We start from the raw sequence: 24,323 nt of genomic DNA on the forward strand, positions 1-24,323 counted from the left end.
TTTCATGCAACAAAGAAATGGATGAACCTATTTAGTCCATTGAAGTTACGTTTGCCTGAACTTGGGTCGCAAATATACCACGGAGGAAATAAACATCCCGAAAATTTCGATGCCCCCCGTTCTAAATCTAGAAAAATTATAAATCTATACTTAGGGACTCGTGCTAATATTCCTCGATTTAACGTTCACAGCCTATTATCACCGATTAACTTAGACCTACATGAGGCATTTGGCGAATGTCCCCGAGTCCCCCATTACAAATTGGATTTCTCCACTAAATTAACAATAAGTCCTATTCCCATTCACTCTATGCATAAATCTTTTTTATCTCTCCCATCTTAGCTCACCTAAAAATAACACTAAAACCATCTAAAACCCTACATCGTTCACCACCAAATGGTCAATATCACCTCAAGTCGATTAAAATAAAAACTGGTTGGTTTTAATCTCAAAGAATTAAAGATAAGTGAAACCCGCCTCTCACACCAGCTTGTCCCAGGAGAACTGAATTTCAGTATTTAAGTAAACGTTTTCTACTGAATTTTTGATTAACCGAGAGAACACGAGCCAAAGTCTTTGTACCATGATTCAGATAGATGAGCGGGTGTTTCTTACAATGGCATCTCAATAACAAAATAATTCAAATTTGATGTAATATATTTGCCCATGAATACTAAAATGCTTAGTATGATCATGCATAGAATCCATATTGACAGATGATATTTTTAATTTTTTCACCAATAAAATACACACCAGAGGAAAATATTTCCACAATTTTCAGTAATTTGGTATTTCAACGACGATAAAGATAGATGAAGGGAAAATTACGAAAAATAAATCTACTTAGGTAGTGTACGTTCGAGGAAGGAAGCGAGGAAACCAGTCTCTCCACCTGATGAACCCATCGCCAACCGCCAGAAAACACTTAAAATATTCTTGCGAATAACTTCCGAGAAGGAGCCTGGGGTGGACCAAAACACACCCAGTTTTTAAACGTATAAGCATAAGGTGTGGCCTGAAACTAATTACGTCGGAACCGCTCCGCCCGGAAAGGAGATAATAAGCGCCTTCCTCCGCCACCTAGGCCCTCACGCGGCCGACACTGTATCCTCTCAGAGGTGAATGTAACCTACGCAGAAAGGGGAAGAAGACGTGTCGTCCTCTCATGCCTCATTCCCATACACTTCACCTCTTCAACGCTGGAAAAAATGAATTGAAATGATGTCACTAATAGATGAAAAGTGAGCGGCAAATTTCACGTTTTTTATAAATTATTAGAAATGAATGAGGGAGGGATTTTTTTCGCCTAACCTGTCTTTCCCTTCCATCTACCGAAGTCGACTTGTACATAGGGATTTCAAGTGATAGTGTTCGACAATATTCTTTCATTTTCCTTACGTATACGTACTAATCAACTAGCTTTCATATAAATGCGATGGTGGTTGGCGTAACATGGTGAAACTCCTTCATGATGCACAAAGGTTAAGAAAACACTTAGCTGTTTCACAAAATAATATTTTAATAATATAAAAAGCTTTCATATACTTTTCAGAAAAGGTTTTGCCTCTTCACCCACTATTATCGTCAGCACAATCGTCCATATCATCCATACATTCGCACTACGATCATAGAAGCTGTGCTGATCTCAAGCGCCCAATGGGTACACTCTATAGCAATCCAGCGGACATTGGAAAGTAGCACGTTTCCTAATGGAGACAGTACCCCTTTATGAACATCCTTAACTGCACTTTTACTTTTGTTGAATTCAAGAAATAATTCTGCGGAGGCTCTATCTCTCAACTGCATTGCTTATGCAAGATTTCTTTTCTCCTTTTTCACTTCTTTAATAATAAAAATCAATTATTTGAATAGTAAATTAAGGCAACGGTTGCAAAATCCGCGCCTTAGTAGGTAACTTTGTGTGGAATTTTAGGCCTTGCACTGAATTGAAGAGGGAAGTAGATGTAGGAAGGGGAGGCTGTCAGAAGGCTTCTTAAGAACTCCATGGAAACCTACCCTAATAGGTAGAGGACTTCAATAAAGAAGACTAAAGTTATGCAGTTCCTTAAAGAATCGCGACCGAGGAGTTTGAGTCTCAATAGAAGTAGGTGGTCACAAACTTAAATGTCCGAGAGTAGAATGGTCTGTAAATGAGGGAGAGGAAGGAAAAGAATAGATAGAATGAAAGGGAGTAGGCCTTATTGTGAATAGAAGAGGGAAGATCATGAAGGAAGAGGAGGCTGCCAGAATTCATCTTAAGTACTCCATGGAAACATACCGTAATCGTTAGAATACTTTAATTTAAAAAATCTTTTCACTTACACTTCCGGCGCCACAGCGCCATGTCATTACGAAGTAACAGCGTTCTGAACTATGTATTACGAACGTCCGCACATGCATGTACACCATGATTTCCGCTTACGATCGCACGGACGGTCGTGGGCACGATAGAAATCAGAACGGGGCATAGGCACACGGCAATTGATGAGGAAACGAGAGGCATGAGCGGAAGGCGGCGGAATTGAAATGATTCAGAGATTTTGGTCGGAGGCAGAGGGAATGGTGAAAATTGAGACAAGGGAGGAGGAGGCTTCTAGAAAAACCATCAAGACAGATGCAAAAGAAAAAACAACTGGTTGGCAATAGAGTGTGGAGCAAAGAGCTTCCGCCGCTGGGCGTAATCGGCGAATGAAAAAAGTTAAGCAAAAGAGTTAGGCAAGAATTCGGGAGGCAAAGAAAGAAGTTCACGGTGACTCAGCAAAGAAAACTTCCAGCTCGAAGGTACCTAATACCTCCAACCCTCTATGCTATGTGCTCAGTTATGATCTTACACCCACAATGGAGAAAAGGATAGGAAAGCTAGTTGATTACTACGAACACTTATGGAAATTAAAAGGATAATGTCGTTCATTCATTATCGAAATCTCTTTATTTTCTGGCCGACTTCGGTAGATGGAAAGGAAAGACAAGTTAGACGAAAATAATTCCTCACTCAATCATTTCGAATAATTTATAAAAAAAAACCTTTAAATTTTCCGTCCATTTTACACGAGTTAGTGATATCACGAGAGATTCAACTCATACACTTGCGTTGATAGAATACCTAATGTTCCACTAAAGAGCCTAGGAGTGGCTACGACGGGATGACTCGGCATGAGTGCGTTACGTCATCAACTTAACTGTGAAAATGCATTGGCCGTCGATAAGGGTTTCGCTTTTTCAATAAACTCAATCACATCCTACAGCAATATAAAATTGCTACGTGCCCCTGATACTTTATCTTACTACCTTCGTTTGTTATCATTCAACATACGTGAAGAGTATTTAGCCATTAGCTTTTATGGGGGATTGCCATTGATAAGTTTCATATCGAAAGAAATTTGGTTTGAACATCATATTTTTTAACGTCCTTCATTATCTTCCCACCACCTTATCAACAGAAGACGTAAATACCTCAATGCGCTATGAAGTCATTGTAAACCCATTGTTACCATGCAGGGAAATATGTTCCAGCTGGCTCCTAAGTCGCGCATAAGCTTTCATGCATGCATAATAATTATTAGTGAAATCTCACCTTAAGGTTCAAAAACACTAAATTTAAACACTACACTACGCTGTATGACTTCATTAATGATTGAGAGAGCCCATTATAATACATGAAATGGTTAAATACGTAAATGAAATTAGCTTCATTGATACCAAGGAGTCTTTGGGAGACGGGACAATTCAAGGAAATCAAATATTTGATAGCAAAAAAAAAATAATCATAGTTCCTCTGTAAACACATAATAACATATTGCCACAAGGTAAACAAAAAAATTACGCCGTTTCTGCGTAACAGTAAAAAATGGAAAATCACCGTCGAACATTTCAAAGAAACTGAACTACCAAAATTCAGGAAGAGTGGAGAAAATATTAGTTGAGGAATGAGACGAGATGCGGAATTGAATTGCATAAGCAAAAAATCATGAGCCTTCTGGATTCCGCGATAATAAGGCTTCAAATCATTTATTACCCGTTCCTCTTGACTCTTTACAATCACTGAACAATATCCGGTACCATTTGGCCAAAAAAAACACATTTATCTTCAACCCCATACTGTTTTTGAAATTGAAGTAACTCATTTTCATTTGATATGAAATAGTTTACACACGCACGCACACCCATGTTTACAGCAGAGAGGAAACGATTCGCAGACTTGATTTCCACGGTCGTAAATAAAATAAATATTTGCGGCAAAGGCATAAAAAACCAATTCCCCAAAAGACTCATCAAAACAGCATTTTAAAGAGAAGGAAGGCCATCAAGGAAGCACAATTATTTTCAAGATTACAAAGGCTCGCTTTTTAAGCCGTAATAATTAAAATGTTTTTTTTTCGGATTGTTACGTCGAACATTTTATGAGCACGCTATATCAACACTATTTCAAAAAAATGTAGACACTTCGAGAATTATAACGGTAAGATGAGGAATACACTTTGCAATCGCAGCATTGTGTATTTCCCAGTGCGCAAAGATTCAGGAATCGACTTTAACGATCGGCAATGGAAGGGATACGACTTTGAAATCGCATGTAATATTACACGACCATGATCATAATTCCAATATCTCCGTCATTTTTCGTCAATTTGCAAAGCAAATAATGAAATTACATACATTAAAGCTCATAAAGCATATGTGCTCCAAAATAACAGTCCTGAAAAAAACCCAAAGGGCTCCATTTCATTAGCCATTTGAAAAGGACGACAAACCAAGCTTCCGTCAATGCTTATTCGATATCTTTATCCCCGAAATAATACACCAAAATGCTATTTTAACACCAGACGAAAACATCTATAACGTCTTTCTCCCTCAACATGAAACGATAATCGAAACACAAACATTGTATTGTTTAATACCTTAGATTTTTAAATCACCTAACTTTGCACTTTGCACGCTATTTTGCGGTGCAAACAACTCCAATTTTTAAAGCGCTCTTAAACGCCAAATTAGCTCGAGGAGGGAGCAAAGTGGTGCACTACAATAGAACGAAAGAACACGATAGAAAAACCGACAGAATGCAAAAAGATTGCAAAATATACACAATCGCCAATAGAAACGAGAGATGTGAGCAAAAGGATTGTTTCAAAGCGAGTTTTGCACTCGGGAATGCACATATATTGCACACAAACATACAAGTTTGTTTGTTCCCGCGTGCAAAAGAGGGAAATGGCGAGAGGAAATAAAAAATTGAAGAGAGATATGCGGGCAATCGGTAGAGGGGTGGAAAACAAAAGAACGGAGCGATTTAGGACGAGGTAAAATTTTCAACCGGACGAATTAAAAATAAGAGTGAGAGAGAGAGAGGAATAAAATAAAACGGATGGGTCCCTGTGCCGTATGCAGCACGAAAACTTTTCTATGCACGTACCCAATGCTGTCGAAAACCACAGAGGGACTCTGTTTCCCCTCTCGACCCACCCGACCAGTCTGCGTCTGAAATGTTCATCCCACCCCCTCTAACCTCCCCGCTAACACGTAGTCTGGCGCAAAACCGCGGGAACAAAAGCAGGCGTTCACACACGCGCTCGCGTCACAGGGAGACGCCTCCGGCATATATTCACGGCCGTGCTACACGTCCGCGCGCATCAGTCAGGGGGTGGGGGGGAGGGGTTCGACCCTGCGTTGGGGAAAGCCGAGGTAGCCAGACGCGGGCCCCTCCGCCCTCGCCAAAGGGTGAGCCAGCGTGGGGCCGGAGCGAAACAGAAACCACAGCAGGGGCGAAACCTTTATGCGCCCTCTGGACTCACGCATTTGAACTCCGTAAATCCAACTCCACGTTTCAGGCATTAAAGTAACGTAAGCAATATGATTCACAGTTTAAAGCGCTATTTTGTAGGATGTATTTGTTACATAGATAATAGTTTAGAGAAAAAATACGGAGGAAATTCTGGTATGTAGCGTAGCGACTTACGATGCGGAAACTTGGACACTTAGGAGGGAGGACTTCGAGATGTGATTCTGGAGAAGGAGGTAGATGGTGGGCGGAATGGAGGAGGAACGACGAAGTGCTGGGAGGCGAGGAGAGGCTGTTTCTTGATGAGATAAGGAGGAGACAGGAGAATTCTGGGTTAGCGTGGGATAGGAAAGAAAGGGAATAGGATATTTGGATGGAATGACAGAGGTGGGAAAAGAGAAAAAAAATGAAGATGGAAGTCCAAAGTTGTGAATGGAGATCGGGTCAAATAATTCCATGTACACCTACTTTGACCAGTACAGCACTCAATTACTATATCAACTAAAATAAAATTTACTTTATCCATTAAAAAAATATTTTGCTCTATTCTACGCTATACATTTTAGATATCGATATAATTTACATCATCCACCTAGTGCTTCAACCACAGGGTTGGTTCGGATAGATGAGCTCACTCCATAGTAAGCAACTGGAATTTAAAATGCGCAGATTCAGGGTAGAGGGACACTTAATTCCATTGTGCCGTAACGTAGTTACAGGATTTATGTTTGAGTTGTTCTAGGCTTTCAACCAATATTTGCACCCAGAACTCTTCGATCAGCAATCAGGCATTCTGCCCAATGCGTTAACGCTCCCCATCATTAATACAATATTATAACTTATTTTTACAACAGGTATGCTACAATCGATTGTAGTTTTGCATGAAGCATATAGCGAATCACTTTAGCCCCTCTACCAAATAAACTTCGCTTTTAAACCACAATAAGGACGATTTCTCTTTCTTTCTATGTATAATCTATACTATAGCACAATATCCTCTATTGGTTACTAGTGCTCCTTATCCTTTTGTGCCTCATCACAAAAATTACTGACACCAGATCACATTTAATAATCATATATGACGGTGCAATCCGCAGTCACATCCTCGCGTATTACTCAAAAAATCCAGAACAGACTACAACTATGCAAAATGTAAGGTACTTCTTTCCAGAATAATTATTTTGGCGAAGTTTTCTCAGGATTTCTATAAATCATTATATAATACCAACGCTTTCGTGGACGACTTGTCAGTCAACATGATGAATGAAACATTAAAGCTTATGAAAACTTAGTGCGGTATTGATATTCATGGAGTTTTTTCTTGTTTTCATGGGGTTCTTTTTGATACAGTCACCATTATTGTTAAAACTTGAAGGCCGATAATGGTAGAGGTCGCTTCAAACTAATCAAAAGGGCGTATGAGTTTCATGCATTCGTGCTGGGGGGTACTTTCAGTGGCCCAGATGAGGATGGACGAATCGTCCGAAGAAACATTGATGATTTATATGAATAAAACCGGTGGAAATCTCGAGCAGACCACCAAAACAAGATCTCGTAGTTTTCTCTCTATGTTTCTCATTACTGAGAGGGAACCACTTTCATACACCCCATTCCGCTTAAAGTTAAGATTCACTCACTGTAGCTCACATATGCGTGTCTGAGCGGTCCCATGAGCTTATGACCCGGGTTCCATGCCCGGTCATTCACCGCCATCGCAAGGAATTCCGCCCCCATCCCACCCTCCTCCGTCCAAGCCACCCCTCACGCGCCACCGCCTCCCGACCGCCGCCGAGGGAGGAAGATACAGAGGGAGAGAAAGATACTCTTGCTACTCTTTTTTTGCTCGACCAAACCACCCCTCCTCCTTATTCACACCCCATCCCATCCTACCAGTTTAACCCCCTCTCTCCTTATCTGAATTTTTTTCGGACGGAGCGGAGGGGAGAGATAGATAGAAAGTAAAAGAGACGAGCAGTGAGTAGCGCGAAAACAGAAGATGAAAGGAGGAAAGGAAAAAAGTCTACGGGTAAGATGGAAAAGTTCCCCAGACAGACACACGAACGAACACAAACACACATGCAAGCAGAAGAAAGGGTGCGACGAAAGAGAGTGGACGAATGGAATTCAAGAGAGAAAGAGATGAAAGGAATGCAGCTCAAGGCAAACAAAAGGAGAAGACAAAGAGAAAGGGACAGTGTCAAAAGCGAATGGAAAAAGGAAATAGTAGGACGAAAGATGGATCGATGAATAAAAAAATTGTAGAAAAATATGAGAATAAAGTAGATACGTGAGATGAAAGAAGCGAATAAGATGAGGACTAGTACTATAGTACTATAGGAGAAAAAAATGTCGAAAGGATGGGAGGTTTGGATTGATAAAAAATGATGAAATTAAGATAAATACAAGAGTAAACAATTGTATAAAAAAAGAGAGCTACACAAAATTGTGATGAAAAGAAGATGAAGTAAAATAAGAAAGAAATAGAAGCAAAAAATTCGATAATGTGTTTACAACGTCGCGTGAGAAATTGTAAAAAAATAAATAAAAACATTAGGCGACTAAAACTAAAAAAAAAGCGGTTAATTGTGGAAAAGTAAATCTGCACCAAAGAGAAAAAAATGATGCCTGAAATAAAACCCAGGACTGATACATCTTTTTTTTTAAGTATAAGTTATACGAATGAAATAGCCTTCTCTACTGCTTTCAGAAGTATCATTAAAACAATTTCAAAAAGATTAGGGCAAGCGTTATTAAGCGTTAAGCGTTAACGAGTTCAAGGGAGTATGAGAGTCATTTTTCCAGTTTATTACAATGCCAACACTGCATACGGTTAAAAAAACGAGGAAAAAAACCCTAGCTCTACTGGATTTGATACAATTTTAATCCCTTGTTCGCACAGAATACGAAGAAGTGCGTGCTAAGAATGCCAAATAAAAATGATAGAGCTCGAATAACAAAATAAAGTCTCGAAGTGTAATGTGACTGGTATGGTATTTGAAGGAGGCGACCGACAGCTGAGGTCATTTGCGCCATGAGAGAAGGGTAGGTAAGGAAGGGTAGAGAAACCAGGCGTCGGCATTATCCTGCTCTTAACGAAAGGCGCCAAGGGGACAACGGTTTAACGTCCCATCCGACGGACGGAGTGTTGCACTTCAAATGTTCTCCACACAACATTCAAACAGGGATCGGGCAGTCTCTGAAAATTCTCTGCCACCGCCGGGATTTGAACCCGAGCCCATTGGGTGGGAAGCCAACACTCTATCCACCACATCAACCCGATCCCCAAAGTACTGTGACACTTTAATTAAAATCCAAAATCCTAAATGAATTTACTTTGGATGGAGGCATTTTTAATGGCAACTTTTACTATCTGAGGTGCCATACTCCCGTAGTTTTTGCGTGAGCCTGATTGTACAACCGAAGAACTACGTTATGAAAATGCACCGCTATTGGTTGATATAAATATCAATTTCGATACGAGAAGTATACGGCAATTTTGGGACGAATGGATTAACGAACCACTTTCCGACGCTAAAATAATTTGGTGATTGAATGAAAGAGGAAGACGATTTAACCTTCTGAGATTTCGGTCACGGCAAATTACTGGAATCAATGGAAGTTTCGCACTTCATATGCAATGGCTTGTCACTCTGTAAAGGTGCGCCGCTGGCTAACTCGCTACGTCCTCGAAATTTTTAAGCCAAAAATTCCGAATTCATGAGATATTTTTGATCTAATTAACAGTAGATGGAATAATTTTTCTCGTGAGAATTATTTTTTCTATGGTTGGCATTCCTTTTTAAGTCACAAAACATTTAATTTAAAATTTTCATTAAAATAGGAACCAAGAAAGGTATCGACATTTGAGTTATAAATACTGTGGTACGCCAAATGGAATAATATATATCTTGTAAATATATCGACTAAAAAATTGCAGCCCTAAGGTGTGGTTTCTGTGTGGAAACCAGTCGTAACTGCGACCTAGGTAGAGAATTCTATGCGAAATGGACGACAGAGAAATTGCAAATCCACGACGCGAAAAGGAGGAGGGAGGAGAGGGTTGATAATTGTCGCAGAATTAAAGCACATTAACATATGCACGCCGGAGCACAGGCTAACGTACTTAGCGGCCACCAGAGGGGGCGGAGAGGGCATGGGAAAAGTGGTTTTGGTCCCTTGGGGCTCACGCCAACAGCTAAAAATGAAAAGGCGTAGGGAGCATTAGTCAATCGAGAGGGTAGATCCCTTGTGTAATGAATCGTTTATAAGCGTGCGTCTATTCTATGGCACCGAATCGGAGATTAAATTCACGATTTTGAGATATCTGAGAAGAAAACATCGTCAAGGCTAAACTCTCAGAATAATGTCCTGTGATTACACAAGTGTTTGAGTTTAATTCAACAAATGACAAAACGACTTCGTTTTCTTCCACGGATTTATTTTTCTTATCGTACAACATGTTTCAACCTCAAGAGGTGGTTCTTCCTTCTTCAAGCCTTGAAATCATAAAAAATCAAACCTTCAATCAATCCTGTACTTGGAATGCCCTCTTGAGATTGAAACATATACCAAAAATAGAAATCCGCGGAAGAAAACGAAGTCATTATGTCATTTGTATATATTCGCAATTTTACGCATGATTTTTTTTCCCGTTTCTCACATTATGGTAGAGATTATGTAGATCTCGTAACGGCGAAATATTTAGCTTCACGTGGCTTTACTCTAAATCATATCATGTCATCCACTGTTATAGTTTTAATGGAGTACGATGCCAAATTTTCTTTTGGCCATCACAATTATGAAATGAGAGTTCGGATTGAGTGCGAGAGAAACTTTTGGGTAGCATAATAATGGGCACCATTAATAAAGAGAGACTTCACTGTTTTAACGTCTTCCGCATCGCATATGTGTACATGCAATCAATTAAACCCATCTTAAAACAAATATTTGGACACAACAGTATTATTTTCAAATTCACATACAAATGTTTCCTCAACTTTCTACAATTTAAAATCTAAGCCATTTACGGTGACTGAAAATATTGCCAATTTCATATTTTTAGATAAAAGAAATGCACCAACAAAGACGTATCATAAACGAGTCACAATGACGGAAATAAAATAGCAATAATTATTATTAAGCCCCAATATATCACAATAAATTCTGATTATGCCTCAGGCTTTACAAATATCACGATGTTTGAGACATCACAATGTGAGACATCAGCTAACAATTCATGAACTAAACTTTTCTCATGACTTGAAATTATACCGTGATGAAAACGTGAAGAAACAAAGCCTCTAAGGGACAAAATAGAAGTAAAAAAAAACAAAATAAGCTCGAGTCTACGGTCACCCAGCATAAAATAAGAGAAAGAAATAATTGTGACATTCCGCTTGCGATAAAATAGCAAATGAATACCGAGGCAGAAACCCAGACTGAAAAGGGGCTTAGGGTTGCCCTTCCCATCCAATTTTTTTTATTGGTAGCGAAAGTAATCATTCTACTCTCAGCCAGACGAAGAAGGAAGCGAGGGATTTTAACGTGGTATATCAGACATGCCTCCCAGGCATTAAAAGAATATAAAAATGTAGCCATTTCAATACTAACATCATTTAAATGGTTAAAAAGACCTATTATTTTACAATTTATACCATTAGCCGAAGGGATGTTAAAAGGAAAATAGATTAAAGCAATTTTAAAGTAACTGGAAAGAATTGATAAAAAATGCTACGAGTAGATATACTCTCTCATCCCGTATTTTTACCCAAACATAATGCTGATGAAAAGATGAACGAAGGCAGAGTAGTTAAAGTTTATTCAGCTTCTGTACGTGAAACACTTGAAATCCTATTAGGAGTGTTCTTCGAATATTTATCTCCAGAAATGACCATATGCTATTAATTTATAGTGAGATTTCTAAAGATTGAACTGTTATTGGAAATAGTATTTTTAAGCCTATGTTGCATGTTAATTTCATTGTTATAATTTAATATGGGTAGAATATCATATTCTGCATTTACCTCTCGATTTCAGATAAATATAAATGTCAACAAAAATTATTCAAATATTCCAATTAAACTCCTGAGATGAGTGAAATTTTTTGAGACTTTTTCGTTGAATTCTGCTTCAAGTGCTTCAAAATGTAAATCCTCTTCTAACCTTGGTTGAATTGGTAGATCTTATGCTGCAATCGATAAATTTTACTCGTTATACTGAGGGCACTTAATTAGAAGCTAAACTCTCCATATCTTGTCATCATTTTGAGATCAACTTAACTATTTTCCTATGGTTTCTACGTCCATCATATTAAATAGACACTTACATTACAAAATAATTTCACTTCTATTTTTTTTAACCCGAAAAAAGTTGATTTTGACACACTCGAAAAACTCCAAATGTTACTTAACTCAAATCTTAATACATAACGAGCACCTTGTAAAGTTCGTGGAAGTTTTTTCGGGTATTCCACCGGGTCAGGTTCTCCAACTCTATCTCATCAGCTCAACTCCAACGTCATCAGGGCCCTGATGACGATGTACAACTCGTCGTCGGCCGAGATGGAGTTGGAGAACCTGACCCGGTGGAATGCCCGAATGACCTTCCACGATTCGTTACGCAGGGAAAGCCTGCGATCATTCTTACCATGTATAGCTTATTGCGCCACTTTTTTTCAAGAATTCAATGTCCTCCTACCTTGGATTTTGGCAGCAGCGTCGGCCAAGAGGCCCTGGAGCGACCGCGAGTGGTGGTGCAGGACGGAGTCGAAGTCGCGAGCCACAAGGGAGAGGAGGCCGCGCTCCATCTTGGGGGTGCAGCAACTCCTGCCGTCCACTTGCCCCGGGTGCGGCACTGCCTCGCATACCGTCAATCCGAAACCTGAGGAACGAAGAATGGCCTTGATAAATTTTTCTGCTCTTTCAAATAGGGTCACACCTTCACACACAAATAAAACATGCTAGAGAATTAGATAATCCCGAACTCAATGGTAGGTAGGAGACACCCTGAGAAAACAAATGGTGAAAGCCGATAAAAATGCTGTTTCAAACCTCCAAATGTCACTTAACTCAAATCTTAAAATATGATACGCACCATGTGTATGTATACATGTGTATACATCTTTATGTATGCACCATCAACGAAAGTATAGAGCGCTACTTTTTTACTTTAATGTCCCCTTACCTTGGATTTTGGTAGATGTGAAAGCCGATAAAAATGCTGTTTCAAACAAAATAAGCTTGTTTTTATGCTATTTGCAATCTCTTTATCGCAACGCTCTTCATGATTTATATTGAACTTAACTCCTGAATCACGGATATATCGCAGTTCAGTATAGTGTACGACAGTAGCACCATAGCCTCTCCTCCAATTTTATTTTAGAACCAAGCAACTTCATTTTAAAAGCAATTGTTTAAAGAATCCTTGGCACCACCCGACCAGAGTTTACATTGACTTATGTAAAGACGAAGGTAACACAAATATACAAGTTCAAAAAAATGAGAAATGAAGAAAAAGATATTCCCAAAAGAGAGACCAAATATTAAATTCTTCCTTTCAATTTAAACAATTTCATTCCGCACATAAGAATATAATTTTTAGATCCCCTCCCGTTTTCACGTGTATTTCTTACGCTTTTAAAGATATTATGGGAACATCGATGAAAAATGTTCACTAGGAAGTTATCTGCTTGCTGGATTCTTTGTGTGTCACGACCATTATCATTCCCTAAGAGGCCTCAGTTGGCAATTTATACCCGACAGTATAGTTTAAATGCAGTTAAGTGCACTGCCAGAATCCTTGATGCCACTCTTCCTGAGGTTAATCAGGTAAATATATTATACCATGCTCGCATAGGAAATAAATAAGATGAAGCGATTCCTCTGCTCTCTCTTCCGAGAATACGCGCCGTAGAAGTACCCGCTCCCCATCCGACGAAGTTGTAACTGCGACAGACTTCGCGAGGAAGACATGACGAATGCCCGAAAGAATGACTCGGAAACAGACCAAGAGCAGTAATTTTTTATCCAAACAAAATTCACCACACATTACTCATCAATGATGTACCAATAGCATTCATTTAATGCGCACTGTACAACTATTATCAATTACTAAACTTGTTATCATTGATAAAAATTATTCTTATTTCACTATAGCGAGGATTACTCAGGTGCATAAGTAAACTTTCAAGCAAGGGTCGCAACCCAAGAAAATGAATGAGAGGAAGCAATTCCTTAACGCTCAAGTCCTAGGAAGTGCCCCGTTTGTTACATCCACTGCGCATCCGACGGGGAAGCTCTAGCGACAAGTAGAGAAAAGAGGTCGGTCGGCTGAAGTATGATCTTTATCTTCCGCTCCATCCATTCATCCCCTCCGGATGGAAACTGCTAGAGAGAGGGAAAAAAATTGAAAAGAGCAGTCCGCGAGGGCGGATGCCGGTTGATGCTGGGGAGCGTGTCAGTCTCGCCCCGGAGCTCTCCGCGCTGGCGGATGCGTCAATCGTCGAGTGGGGAGAGGGGAGAGATACGTGGTGGAAACAAAAGAGGTCGCGGGTGCGAAATGAACTCCCATTGCCGCACGGGTGGTCTACCGCGGGCTCGGGTGTTATAGCCGCTGCGGGCGCACCAAGGACTCGGGCAATCCTGTTATGGTATGACGTTATTAAAACTGTCGCGGTCCGTATGATGTAGCAATAGTCCTGAAGAGGTCCCCGTCAGAGGGGAAGAAACGTCGACATTTAAGTCATAAGACGCGGGTTAACCTAAAAGTTTTTATTAATTTACTATAACGGTATGTTTTAAATATAGGTAGCTTAAAACAAAACGCAACAGCATAAAAATACTTAAGTAAATTTTCTCAAAAAATAAGAAAACAATTTTTTGATCATTTTACGCAGGCTTGATAGACATCTCCTGCTCTAAAAATTACTTAGAAATAAAATTCTTTTATTAATGTGTTCGATGATTATTCTGTTATTAAAAAATAACACCGTTTCATCATAAATTTAAAGTGAAAAAATCATTTTTCGCCACTTCTATTTCAATTCTGTGAGCGGCGAAGGTGTCTCAAGGATTATTCACAGCTCCCACACGACCTGACTTATTTCTAGGTATAGTACTCGATTAAAAGACTAATGATATCAACTTTATATTTTCAGGGTGTACGGAGAAGACTTATGTCAGATTTTGCCTTTAATTCAAATTTGAATATTTTACGTAAGAATTATGGGAGTGATGCAGCCTAAAGGGTAGAGTGCTTGGCTGCTGATTGAGGGGCACCGGATTTAAATCTTTAGTGAAGCCGTACGACACTCCCAAACAAAATCCTCGAAAGGCGAGGTGACCCAGGGAAAGGAATTACCCTCAAAACCTGAATGTGAACCCTACCCTGAAATTCACACGTCAGTAGTTTAGTTCGTGCTGAGCTCTACCCTCTTCTATTTCAATCAACCCTTCGGATTGGATGATAGAGTGAGTTACGAGAAGGTAGTTTAGAGTGGCATTGAACCTTAGAATTATCTCAGGGATAAAACATATCTATCTGAGATGCGGGCAAATTTTATAAGCAAAAATCCACACTATAAGAAGACTGGTTTTAGTGGCTCGAACAATTATTCTAGCATTAATCCCTAAGTCTCACTTACTAAGTAATACTGCACCTTTTTTACCCGATCAATTGTTTTATTTTAATGCAGCACTTTTTTTTATGGCGATTAGTATTTAATTACGTACAAAAAATTATGACAAAATTTCTACGCATTTAGTTCTTACTAACAAATTCGTGTCCTAATTACCACTGAAGGTCACATTATTGAGACCCCAATACGTTCCATTAAAATTTTCTTCATGCGTTGAAAATTATTTGCAAATGGAAATTTTCTCTCCAAAATTATGATAGCGGTTTTTGACGGATAATCCATTTTTAATCTTTATTGATAAACCCCAGCACTCTAACGGTACGGGAAAATAAAATGAATTTCATTAAGTTAAATCGATAATCGTTTTGTGGAAACCATAAAAAAACAATTCAATACTCTACTCAAGCTAATCTGCTACCATATATCCTCTAGACACCTGCGGCGAGGGTTTATGGCACCCTTTGATGATTCAATCGCGCTCATTTCAGACCTCCCTCGCAACGCAATTCAAATACCGTATCGCCCCCGAGTTTACTCCAGAAAGGTATTGAACCATTAAATTAAAAAAAACATAAGCCACCCTATCGCACTATACGGAAGCCCAGAGAAACACTCCGATAGGTTTTCCTCGTTGCATTGTGAGACTCCAGACGCGGATAAAAAAAAAAAGAAATAACAATCGGTCAAAAACGTAGTCACGCTGCGAATGAGCGGTAGCTATGGAACGGCATAAAGTTCGCACTTCGCTCGGTTAACGAGGCGAGAAATAATAAATATGGAGACTGCGTCCGATCCGAAAGGCACGCTGCGTTCGCAAAGGAACGGGAATGGGTTTGAAAGGGCTTTAAGGAGAAGGAGGAGACGTTTAAGGAATGCCTTTGGCGTTCCTCGCTCCCTGGAAGGGCGCCAGGGGGTTTTAGTTATTGGCGCACGCAATCCGAAGGGTGCAGACAAAAGATCAAACAGCTTTTCGCGGGGCGGAATTGCTTTGTGAGGGTGGCGATGGTCCCTTTGCCAAGTCCATCCTAACTTGCTCCCTGCACTCTGCCCGATAGATACCGTGACATAGCGGATAGAGAGAGAGGAGCAGTGCACACTGGTGGTGTCCATGACCTCAGCGAGTTCCTCTTCGAACTTCAAAAGCGCCCGGTTAAAAGGCGGGGGCGAGTTATCTCCATGCACGTAAAGATCAGGCTGGAATATGCGATAGCAACAAAGTTGAACTGCAAAAACTTTCCAGGTGATTTATAGTGGAAATTTACTGTCAGAAATGACAGCCACCATAGCCATTTTCCATATATTTCAATATTCACAACGTGGTTCCAATGTTTACGTCTATCCAGGGGTTAGATAGATTACGACATTACATTAGGTAAAGGGAATCAATGATTTTTTCCTTATCCATTTTTTTACTATACCGATACATAAAACATGGTTAGGAATACGACTCATTTCCTAAGATTGAGTAATTTTCCTTATCACAAAGGTAATTCAACTCAAATAATTGTCACGGAAAAAGTTATCAATGCCATCTATCTAAGAATGAATTATTAGAAATGAAAGTAAATATAAGGATAAAATGGGGCAATTAAAGTCCATAGTGGGATAAGTATGAAAGAGTTCTCCTTAACTAAGCACATATTTCACAGGCAAATGAACCCTTTCACGACAAAATAAACGTTTTAGAGTGCGTGTGCAAGTACAGTTACTGCAAAGACTCGTAAAATTGAGAAATATAACCACAAATAAACTGAAAAATCGTAATAACGAGCTTCGCGCTCCTTTAAATTCAAGCCCGCATTATTCATGGAGGAATAAAAACGAAACAGAAGAGGAATGTACTCTGGCTGACTGGGACTATTAACCTGAACCCGCTTGGTGTGTACTCTCGTGGACTGGCTAATGCCCCGTGGCTGGATGCAACGCTAAATTTAACCTCGTCAACTCGAAGACTATATCTTAACGGACCCGACGCACACTGAAATCGTCCGCTTGACAGGCGGACACAAAAATATCATTCCCTCCTGCCACATAACCCCGTATGGCCGTCACTGATGTTTTCTTTTAGAGACTGCTTGTCTGTATTTCCGCCGAAGATCCAACACGAGAAGAAAAATTTGCATGCGTGAATAAAATAAAGAATAATAGCACAATACTAATCCACGTCGACTAAATAAAATTATTTTCCCACTCCATAAGGGTCACGTGTACCAATCACTAACCCACTTCGGTCAAGATATTCCCCCGTCTACGTGCCGATGGGGATGTGAATCGTAACTAGCATTGACAACCTTACGCATGGATAAGCATTCATTCCAACCGCTCGTGTCACTGCATCAAACAGCGCTGTCTCTTCAATAATTAGAAAAAAAGCCACTTGCTTAACAGAGCAAAGGATTAAACTATGTCCTTGGGACAGGGAGAAAATGCGACACAGTTGAAGGGTTGCTTATCTTCTATCACGAATCAGAAAGATAAGGCTATAATGACAAATGATTTAAAAGGAGTGAAACTGTGCATACTGAGAAACGAAGACTGTACGTAGACTAGAGCAGTAAGAAAGACCCATGATGTAAGCTAAGAAGGAGTAACAGGTACAAAAAACGAATGAATAGAAATAAGGTGCTGAGATGGAGAAATAAAGAGAATGTGATAATGTATGCAAGCGGGCATGATGACTAAACTTGGCATTTCGGCTAAATCCCAATAAAAAACCATCAATTTCAAAAGTGTAGCATATTCTTGCACATCATCAAGGATCATATTCATGAGTCTCAAATTTATGCAAAAAAGTTCTTAACCGCCAAAAATGGTATTTTCACAAAAATTCATTCGTCATATGTTGGTGAGACATATACAGATATCCTTCAAATTCAACCTGGCACTTCAGTCGTCATGGGTACACTTGCCATTCAAGTATTGGCAACGCAATAAATGTTTCACAATTTAGGTCATTTAAAAATACAATAGACATCGAGGCGCTGATCGATTTTTTCTAACGACTCCTCGAGCATGAAACCGATGTATCTCCGCGGCTAACGAAGAAGTTAGAACGTAAGACGGAATGAAAGAAGACGTACAATCGGAGGCATGAAATCAAACCGATCAGGTTACATATAAGTCTCCTCCAGATGGTTGATTACTTTTAATGAAAATAAGTTCAGAGAGTTTTTATGTTTTATAAAGATTTATTATGTATCCAAATAAAAAATCATGGAGTAGTGCAAAAAATCGCGACAACAACATGAAATAAACAATTATTTATTGTAAGATAAACTTTAGGACCGACACCAATCGTGGAGAATGAGAGATGATCAAATTAATACAAGAAATAGCATAAAAAGATTATTTCGTTTTTTTTAAAGTAGGCTAATGTTCAGAACTTCTCAAGGCAACATCATTTAAAACGACAGCTTTAGCATTTGCGTGCAGTCAGCTAAACGGTCTGGTGAGGCCAGCATCATCCGTCGATAAACATGGCGAAATCGCTAGGATGCCCTTCCCGCGTAATCCAATGCCGCGCTCCGTTAGAGTTAGAAGATCAGCCCTTCACGCCTCGCTGAAGAGAGAGGGAATGAGGAAATGAAAATGAGGATCGACGCATAAATTTCTCCGAGCGCCGAGCTCTCGTGTGATTTCGTGAGCACTGATCGTCCCTTCCAGAGCAATCTGAAGGTAAGCGGAGATTGGACGAAAAGTATTATTTATTGTCCCGCTATTCAAAACTAACGAGTATTTCCATGGCAAAGCACAGAGAACTGATTTGCGCTCAAGATTTGTCCACTTGTTTAATCAAATAAAAAGACTTAAGTTATGCAGTTCTGAAAGGAATCGCGAGCGAGGAGTGTGTACATAAATAGACAGAAGCGTTGGGAAATTCTGTCCATTTACAGATTAGTATTTATTATATATGAGCCTAAGTTATTGCATGTGGGTGTGGAGAAGAATGGAGAAGGTAAAGTGGACAGAGAGGGGGAGGAAATAAATAGTGTTGGACATGGTGGGTAAAGAGAGGCAGTTCCTAGACAAGACACTCAGCAGATAGAAAGTATGGATGTACGAGTGAATGCGAGTACTTGGCAGGGAGGGGATGTTAAAAAAGGTGTTAAGTGGGTAAATGAGTAGGTAAATGAGTGAGATGAAATGAGGTCGTATACTTCAATAAAGAAGACTAAAGGCATGCAGTTCCTTAAAGAATGGCGACCGAGGAGTGTGAGTCTCAATACAAGTAGGCGGTCACAAACTTAATTAGGCTGATTATTTAGTCAGTGCATCAAAGGAAACGGACACAGCAGTAAGGAAGTTACGAAGATAATTTTGTAAGAAAAGGAGGTGTTTGTGGATCGGAAAGAGCTGATGAGAGGATCGACATGCAATAGGTTACAGGAATGCCAAGCGAAGAGTCTGATTTGGGCTCAAGTGCCTTACTGCGCGGAGACGCGGAAACAATATACGCAATGCATACGAGGCAGCACAACTGCCGAATACAGCCGCGCTTCTCTACTCAAAGCAACATAGCAAACTGTCAAAGTAATACATGCTACAAATTGTGGTGCTACAGAAGAATGATGACGATCAATGTAATGACCGAGTTAATAATGAGGAAGTCCTAACAAGAAAAGGACAGAAGAAAAGCCTCATAAAAACTTTGATAAGAAGATGGACCAACCTTAGAGGCCATATCTTGAGAAATGATGCCCTGATGAAGACAATCGTCGAGGGAAAAGTAGATTAAAGAACGGAAAAGGAAGACCTCGAATGAAATATATGGAACAGGAAAAGAAGGAATTGAATGCGAAGAAATGTGTAGGTGTGAAAAGATTAGCTGATTGAAGAATGGAGTGGGGAGCTGCGTCAAGCCAACCTTAGGATTGTTGACCAGTGATGATGATGTTAGCAATGACACGCATAATTCCTGTCATCACCAAAACTTAGAACACAATTTACTTGTACACAAAGTTACACTTTGATTAAATTTCAAGGATTAAAATAACTGAAAAAAACGTGCAAAAGCATGCAGATCTCCGAGGCCAGATCTCAAAATTGGAACATGGGAGGAGCAAGAGAGAAAAGTGCAAATCCACATTCCCCGCGGCAATTTATCCCTTTCCACTTTTTTCTCCCCTCTCGGATTTATAAAATAAAAAAAGGAAGACGGAAGGAAGAAAGAAAGAAATACAGGCGGCGGCATCTGCTCTGAAGGTCACTGATCGCAAGGGAATTGGAGCGAACTCCAAAAATAAAAAGAGGATCTCTCTCTTGGGGAAGAGGGCGAAAAAGGAGTGGAATAGTGGAATACGGCCCTCGGACACACATGCGCAGGGTGGGTGGAAAGGGTAAAATAAGTGGCCAAAGGGATACTGGGGGACTTCCTTCCGACCGTCGCGCGGTAACTCACGAGGACATCAGGCGGGTAATACCCTCGCAGTAAGGATGGAAAAAGAGAGGTACCTGTTTTCCGCGCAATGGGCCGACATTGAAAATCCAAAACCTCGTGATGTACCCCACTTCTTCCACCGGCAGCGTTAGAACTCACAAATAGATTAGATGTCTTGCAGTGTAGCCTACTAACGTATTCCTTCATGCATGCTCCTGAATTTTCTTATCATTTACAACAGCATGTTTTGTGCTTTCTAGCTTCATTGGAAGATTACTTTAATGAGCAGTTGGCAAGTTTTGCCTTGGCATGAATATAGTAGTATAATTTGTTAGCAGGTGTAACGTTTATTGGACCGTGTGGTGTGCATGTGTGAATCCTTTTGCAATGCCGGAGATTGATCACCCCCTGCCAAATAGCCTAGAGGTGGCTCGCAGGGTATTATGTAGATGTAGATGAGCCTTTTCGAGACTTGGACGATCTGTGATTGGTAATAGAATGAAATAATAAATTATACATGTTAGATGTCCACTTTAATTGGCTCTACTAAACCACTGGCAGTACCTAAAACTATTTGCAATATCTCTAAGTTGTTTTCAGATACTTATTCTCCTGAAATACGAAGGGGTAGCATTAATGATAATAGCAACCGTGTCTGATAAACAAAAATGATATAGGGCCTGAATATATAATATCCGGGCAAATAAAACTCATGGAAAATACTCAAATAAAAAAGAAAGTACCAACCTATAAGGGAATAATTAACTCTGAACAAACACCTTACTACTAGTGGAAATAGGTAAAGATGCGTATCGAATTACTAAAGATTATACCGACTGAATAGATGAATAAATTATGATGAGATTTTCATCTACCACTCATTACGAAAATACCACTTCTGAAGGCTGTGGCCTATCTAAATGCCTTAACAAAATAATAACACATACATTACAAAAGAAATAGTTTAGATATAATAATTCAAGACCTTATATCCAGGTCGTTATATTCTTCCGAGACGCACATTTTGTCCAAGAGCTCTCCTCTCTCAAAATTATTAAGTCAATCATTCGTCTTCTTCTTTTAAAATTAATTATTCAATTATTTACGGACAATATTTTTAAAAATCAATACTTTTGCAAAAATTAGGCGGCGTACTTAACACGACAAAAGTTACACGAAACACAATTCCGTACTTTCGTCTGTAAAAAAATGCTTTGCTCGAGAATTTACACTTCTGCTTAGACTGAGAGGAAGTTTCATTAAATATTTTCCACATGAAACGCATATGATCGATTTAATAATGCTAACCAGGGTACCATTATATTTTACTTGGAAAATTCTTCCAACACGAAATAAACACGAATAATTTCCAACCACAATTTAATGACGCATCGATATATTTAGCAGAAATATTAGCGGTCGTTCACTCCCATAAATTAACACACTCCAACAGTTGAAGTGTGTGGGTGTGGGAGGGGTGGGGGGGATACCGCAGGGTGCGGTGCTGGGACGCATCGGAGGATGGGAGGTGGGCGCCGGCGAGAAACGAAAGGAGTCCCGCGCTCGTGCGAGGCCAATGACGCAAGCGAGCTAAAAGCGAATTCGCAATATGGGGAAGGGGGGAAGAGGGTGGGGAGATTTGGGGTAGCAGGGTGGGAGAGGGGAGTAGGGTCAAGTAAGGAGCCATACGGTCGTTACCCCCTTCCCCGCATCACACCACCGCCATTCTCAAACCCATCTCTTCCTCCCTCATAACCCCCTCCCTTTTTCTCCTCTCAATACACCACTCTCCCCTCCAAATTCTCCTAATACACCGGACAACCCGCCACGCGAAAGCGACTACCGGGCCTCCCGTCCCCCATACTCAAACACGAGCCATTGCCCATGGAGTTAGCGACTCCACACTATCCATACACGCATCCACTGCGCTGTGTTTACGCGGTTTTCTACGACTTGGAATTTTGTAATTCCACGACATATTCATGTTAACAGTAATGATTTCTTGGGTTTTGCATAGGGTAAGGTCCTCCATATCTTCTTCCAACCTTTCAATAAGCAACTCACCCACCGTCTTCAGGGATTCAGAAATCCAACATCCGTGTCCATACAGATATCCGTGGTTGGGAACGGTTACCCTCTCAGCGTCACCTGATTGGCTGCCAGTCCCCTAGGATTTTCAGAAGGTGGGTCCCATGAATGGCTAATGTTGCAGCCATACACACAGATACAGGCGCTTCGTTTCTTCCCAGTGAATTATGTGGTTTTCAATGATGTTGTGCTCGGCCAATGCCAATTTTTCAGGTTATCCTAGACGTAGGTGTCTACGATGAGTAGGAAGGAGGTGCGCAGGACCCGACCCGGGGAAAACCCCGAGAAATCTTCACTGCTCGACGGGAAAAAAACAAACATTCCTATTCCTTCGTTTAAACTTTCGCGCGTACTCGTCATGTTCAATAAAAACTTTTGGGCTATGTCGCCGCGTCAATTTTTGGATGGCCCCAACGTTTCCCGACTTATTAGTCGCTTTTTGAAGGGAATCTATTTTTTCATCTAACATGACGAGTACCGGCGAAAGTTTTAATGCAGAATCATGATTAAGTCATTTTAAGAAATTGTTCCTTTGTCCCAGCGGCGGCAGGGTGAATTCTTTGACTACTCAACCCAGGGTCACGGGTTCGAGTCCCGCCTGAGCGGGTTTTTCAACACTCAGGACATGGTTGAGGGTAAATTTCTACTGGCCCGATCCCAGGAAAACCTAATAACAGGCTGCACCTTCTTAGATTACAGAGGTAAAAACGGGCTTTAGACGGAATCGTCAATAATATTAATAATTCCCAATGGTATCACTACCGCCGCTTGGGCGTTGCTGAAATGTTCATTTAGGTTATTCAACTGTAGACGGTAGGTTTACATGACGAATACCACGAATCACTACTGCCAATCCCCTACCCTATATTGAACATTTCTCTTCAATTCACAATATGATTCCTTTCATTCTATTGTTAAATCCTCTTTTCTTCCTTACTCTCCCCCGCTTACCTAAAATCCTCCCCTGAAACACGGCATTTAACACATTGAGCTCCGCAAAGCGACTAAATCCCATTGCATTTCTAACGCTACGGGTGATCTGGACCGATTTTTTCGGCAAGTATTGAGACCGAAGTGGTCGTTTAGACCCCATCACTTGAAATCAGCATAACAATCAGTTAGTATCGATGTAGATTGATTTTTCAACGTGCCATGAACCAATGATGTGCAACTAGTAAAAATTGTCGTCAGAGTGAATATGTGCTACAATACTATGGAGATCAACGTGTTTAAATTGCCCTTCCCGTTTAGTACTTGCTATATCCAAACTTTCTGTCTCCTCCAAAAGTTAACATTTATCACACACCACTTCGTCGTCTCTTTTCCTCTCCATCCACTCCTCCATCTCCGTTCTGCTCCACACTCAAATCTCGGACGCCTCCAGTCTTTTCTCGTCCTCGTGCACAGCGCACGTTTACGTACCGTACTAAAGCATTTCCCTCCAGATA

At 40.2% G+C, this 24,323-nt stretch overlaps 1 protein-coding gene across 1 annotated transcript in view; it reads right to left on the reverse strand.

Annotated features, from left to right (window-relative positions):
• Positions 1-24,323, reverse strand: part of LOC124161067 (division abnormally delayed protein) — a 1,055,554-nt gene that overhangs the window by 510,513 nt on the left and 520,718 nt on the right. Inside the window, exon 2 of the mRNA XM_046537240.1 lies at positions 12,473-12,655. Within this exon, the coding sequence (XP_046393196.1) occupies positions 12,473-12,655 (183 nt within the window). The remainder of the gene's footprint in view (positions 1-12,472; positions 12,656-24,323) is intronic.

This window comes from Ischnura elegans, chromosome 6 (genome assembly GCF_921293095.1).
Source record: "Ischnura elegans chromosome 6, ioIscEleg1.1, whole genome shotgun sequence".
Lineage (NCBI taxonomy): Eukaryota > Metazoa > Arthropoda > Insecta > Odonata > Coenagrionidae > Ischnura > Ischnura elegans.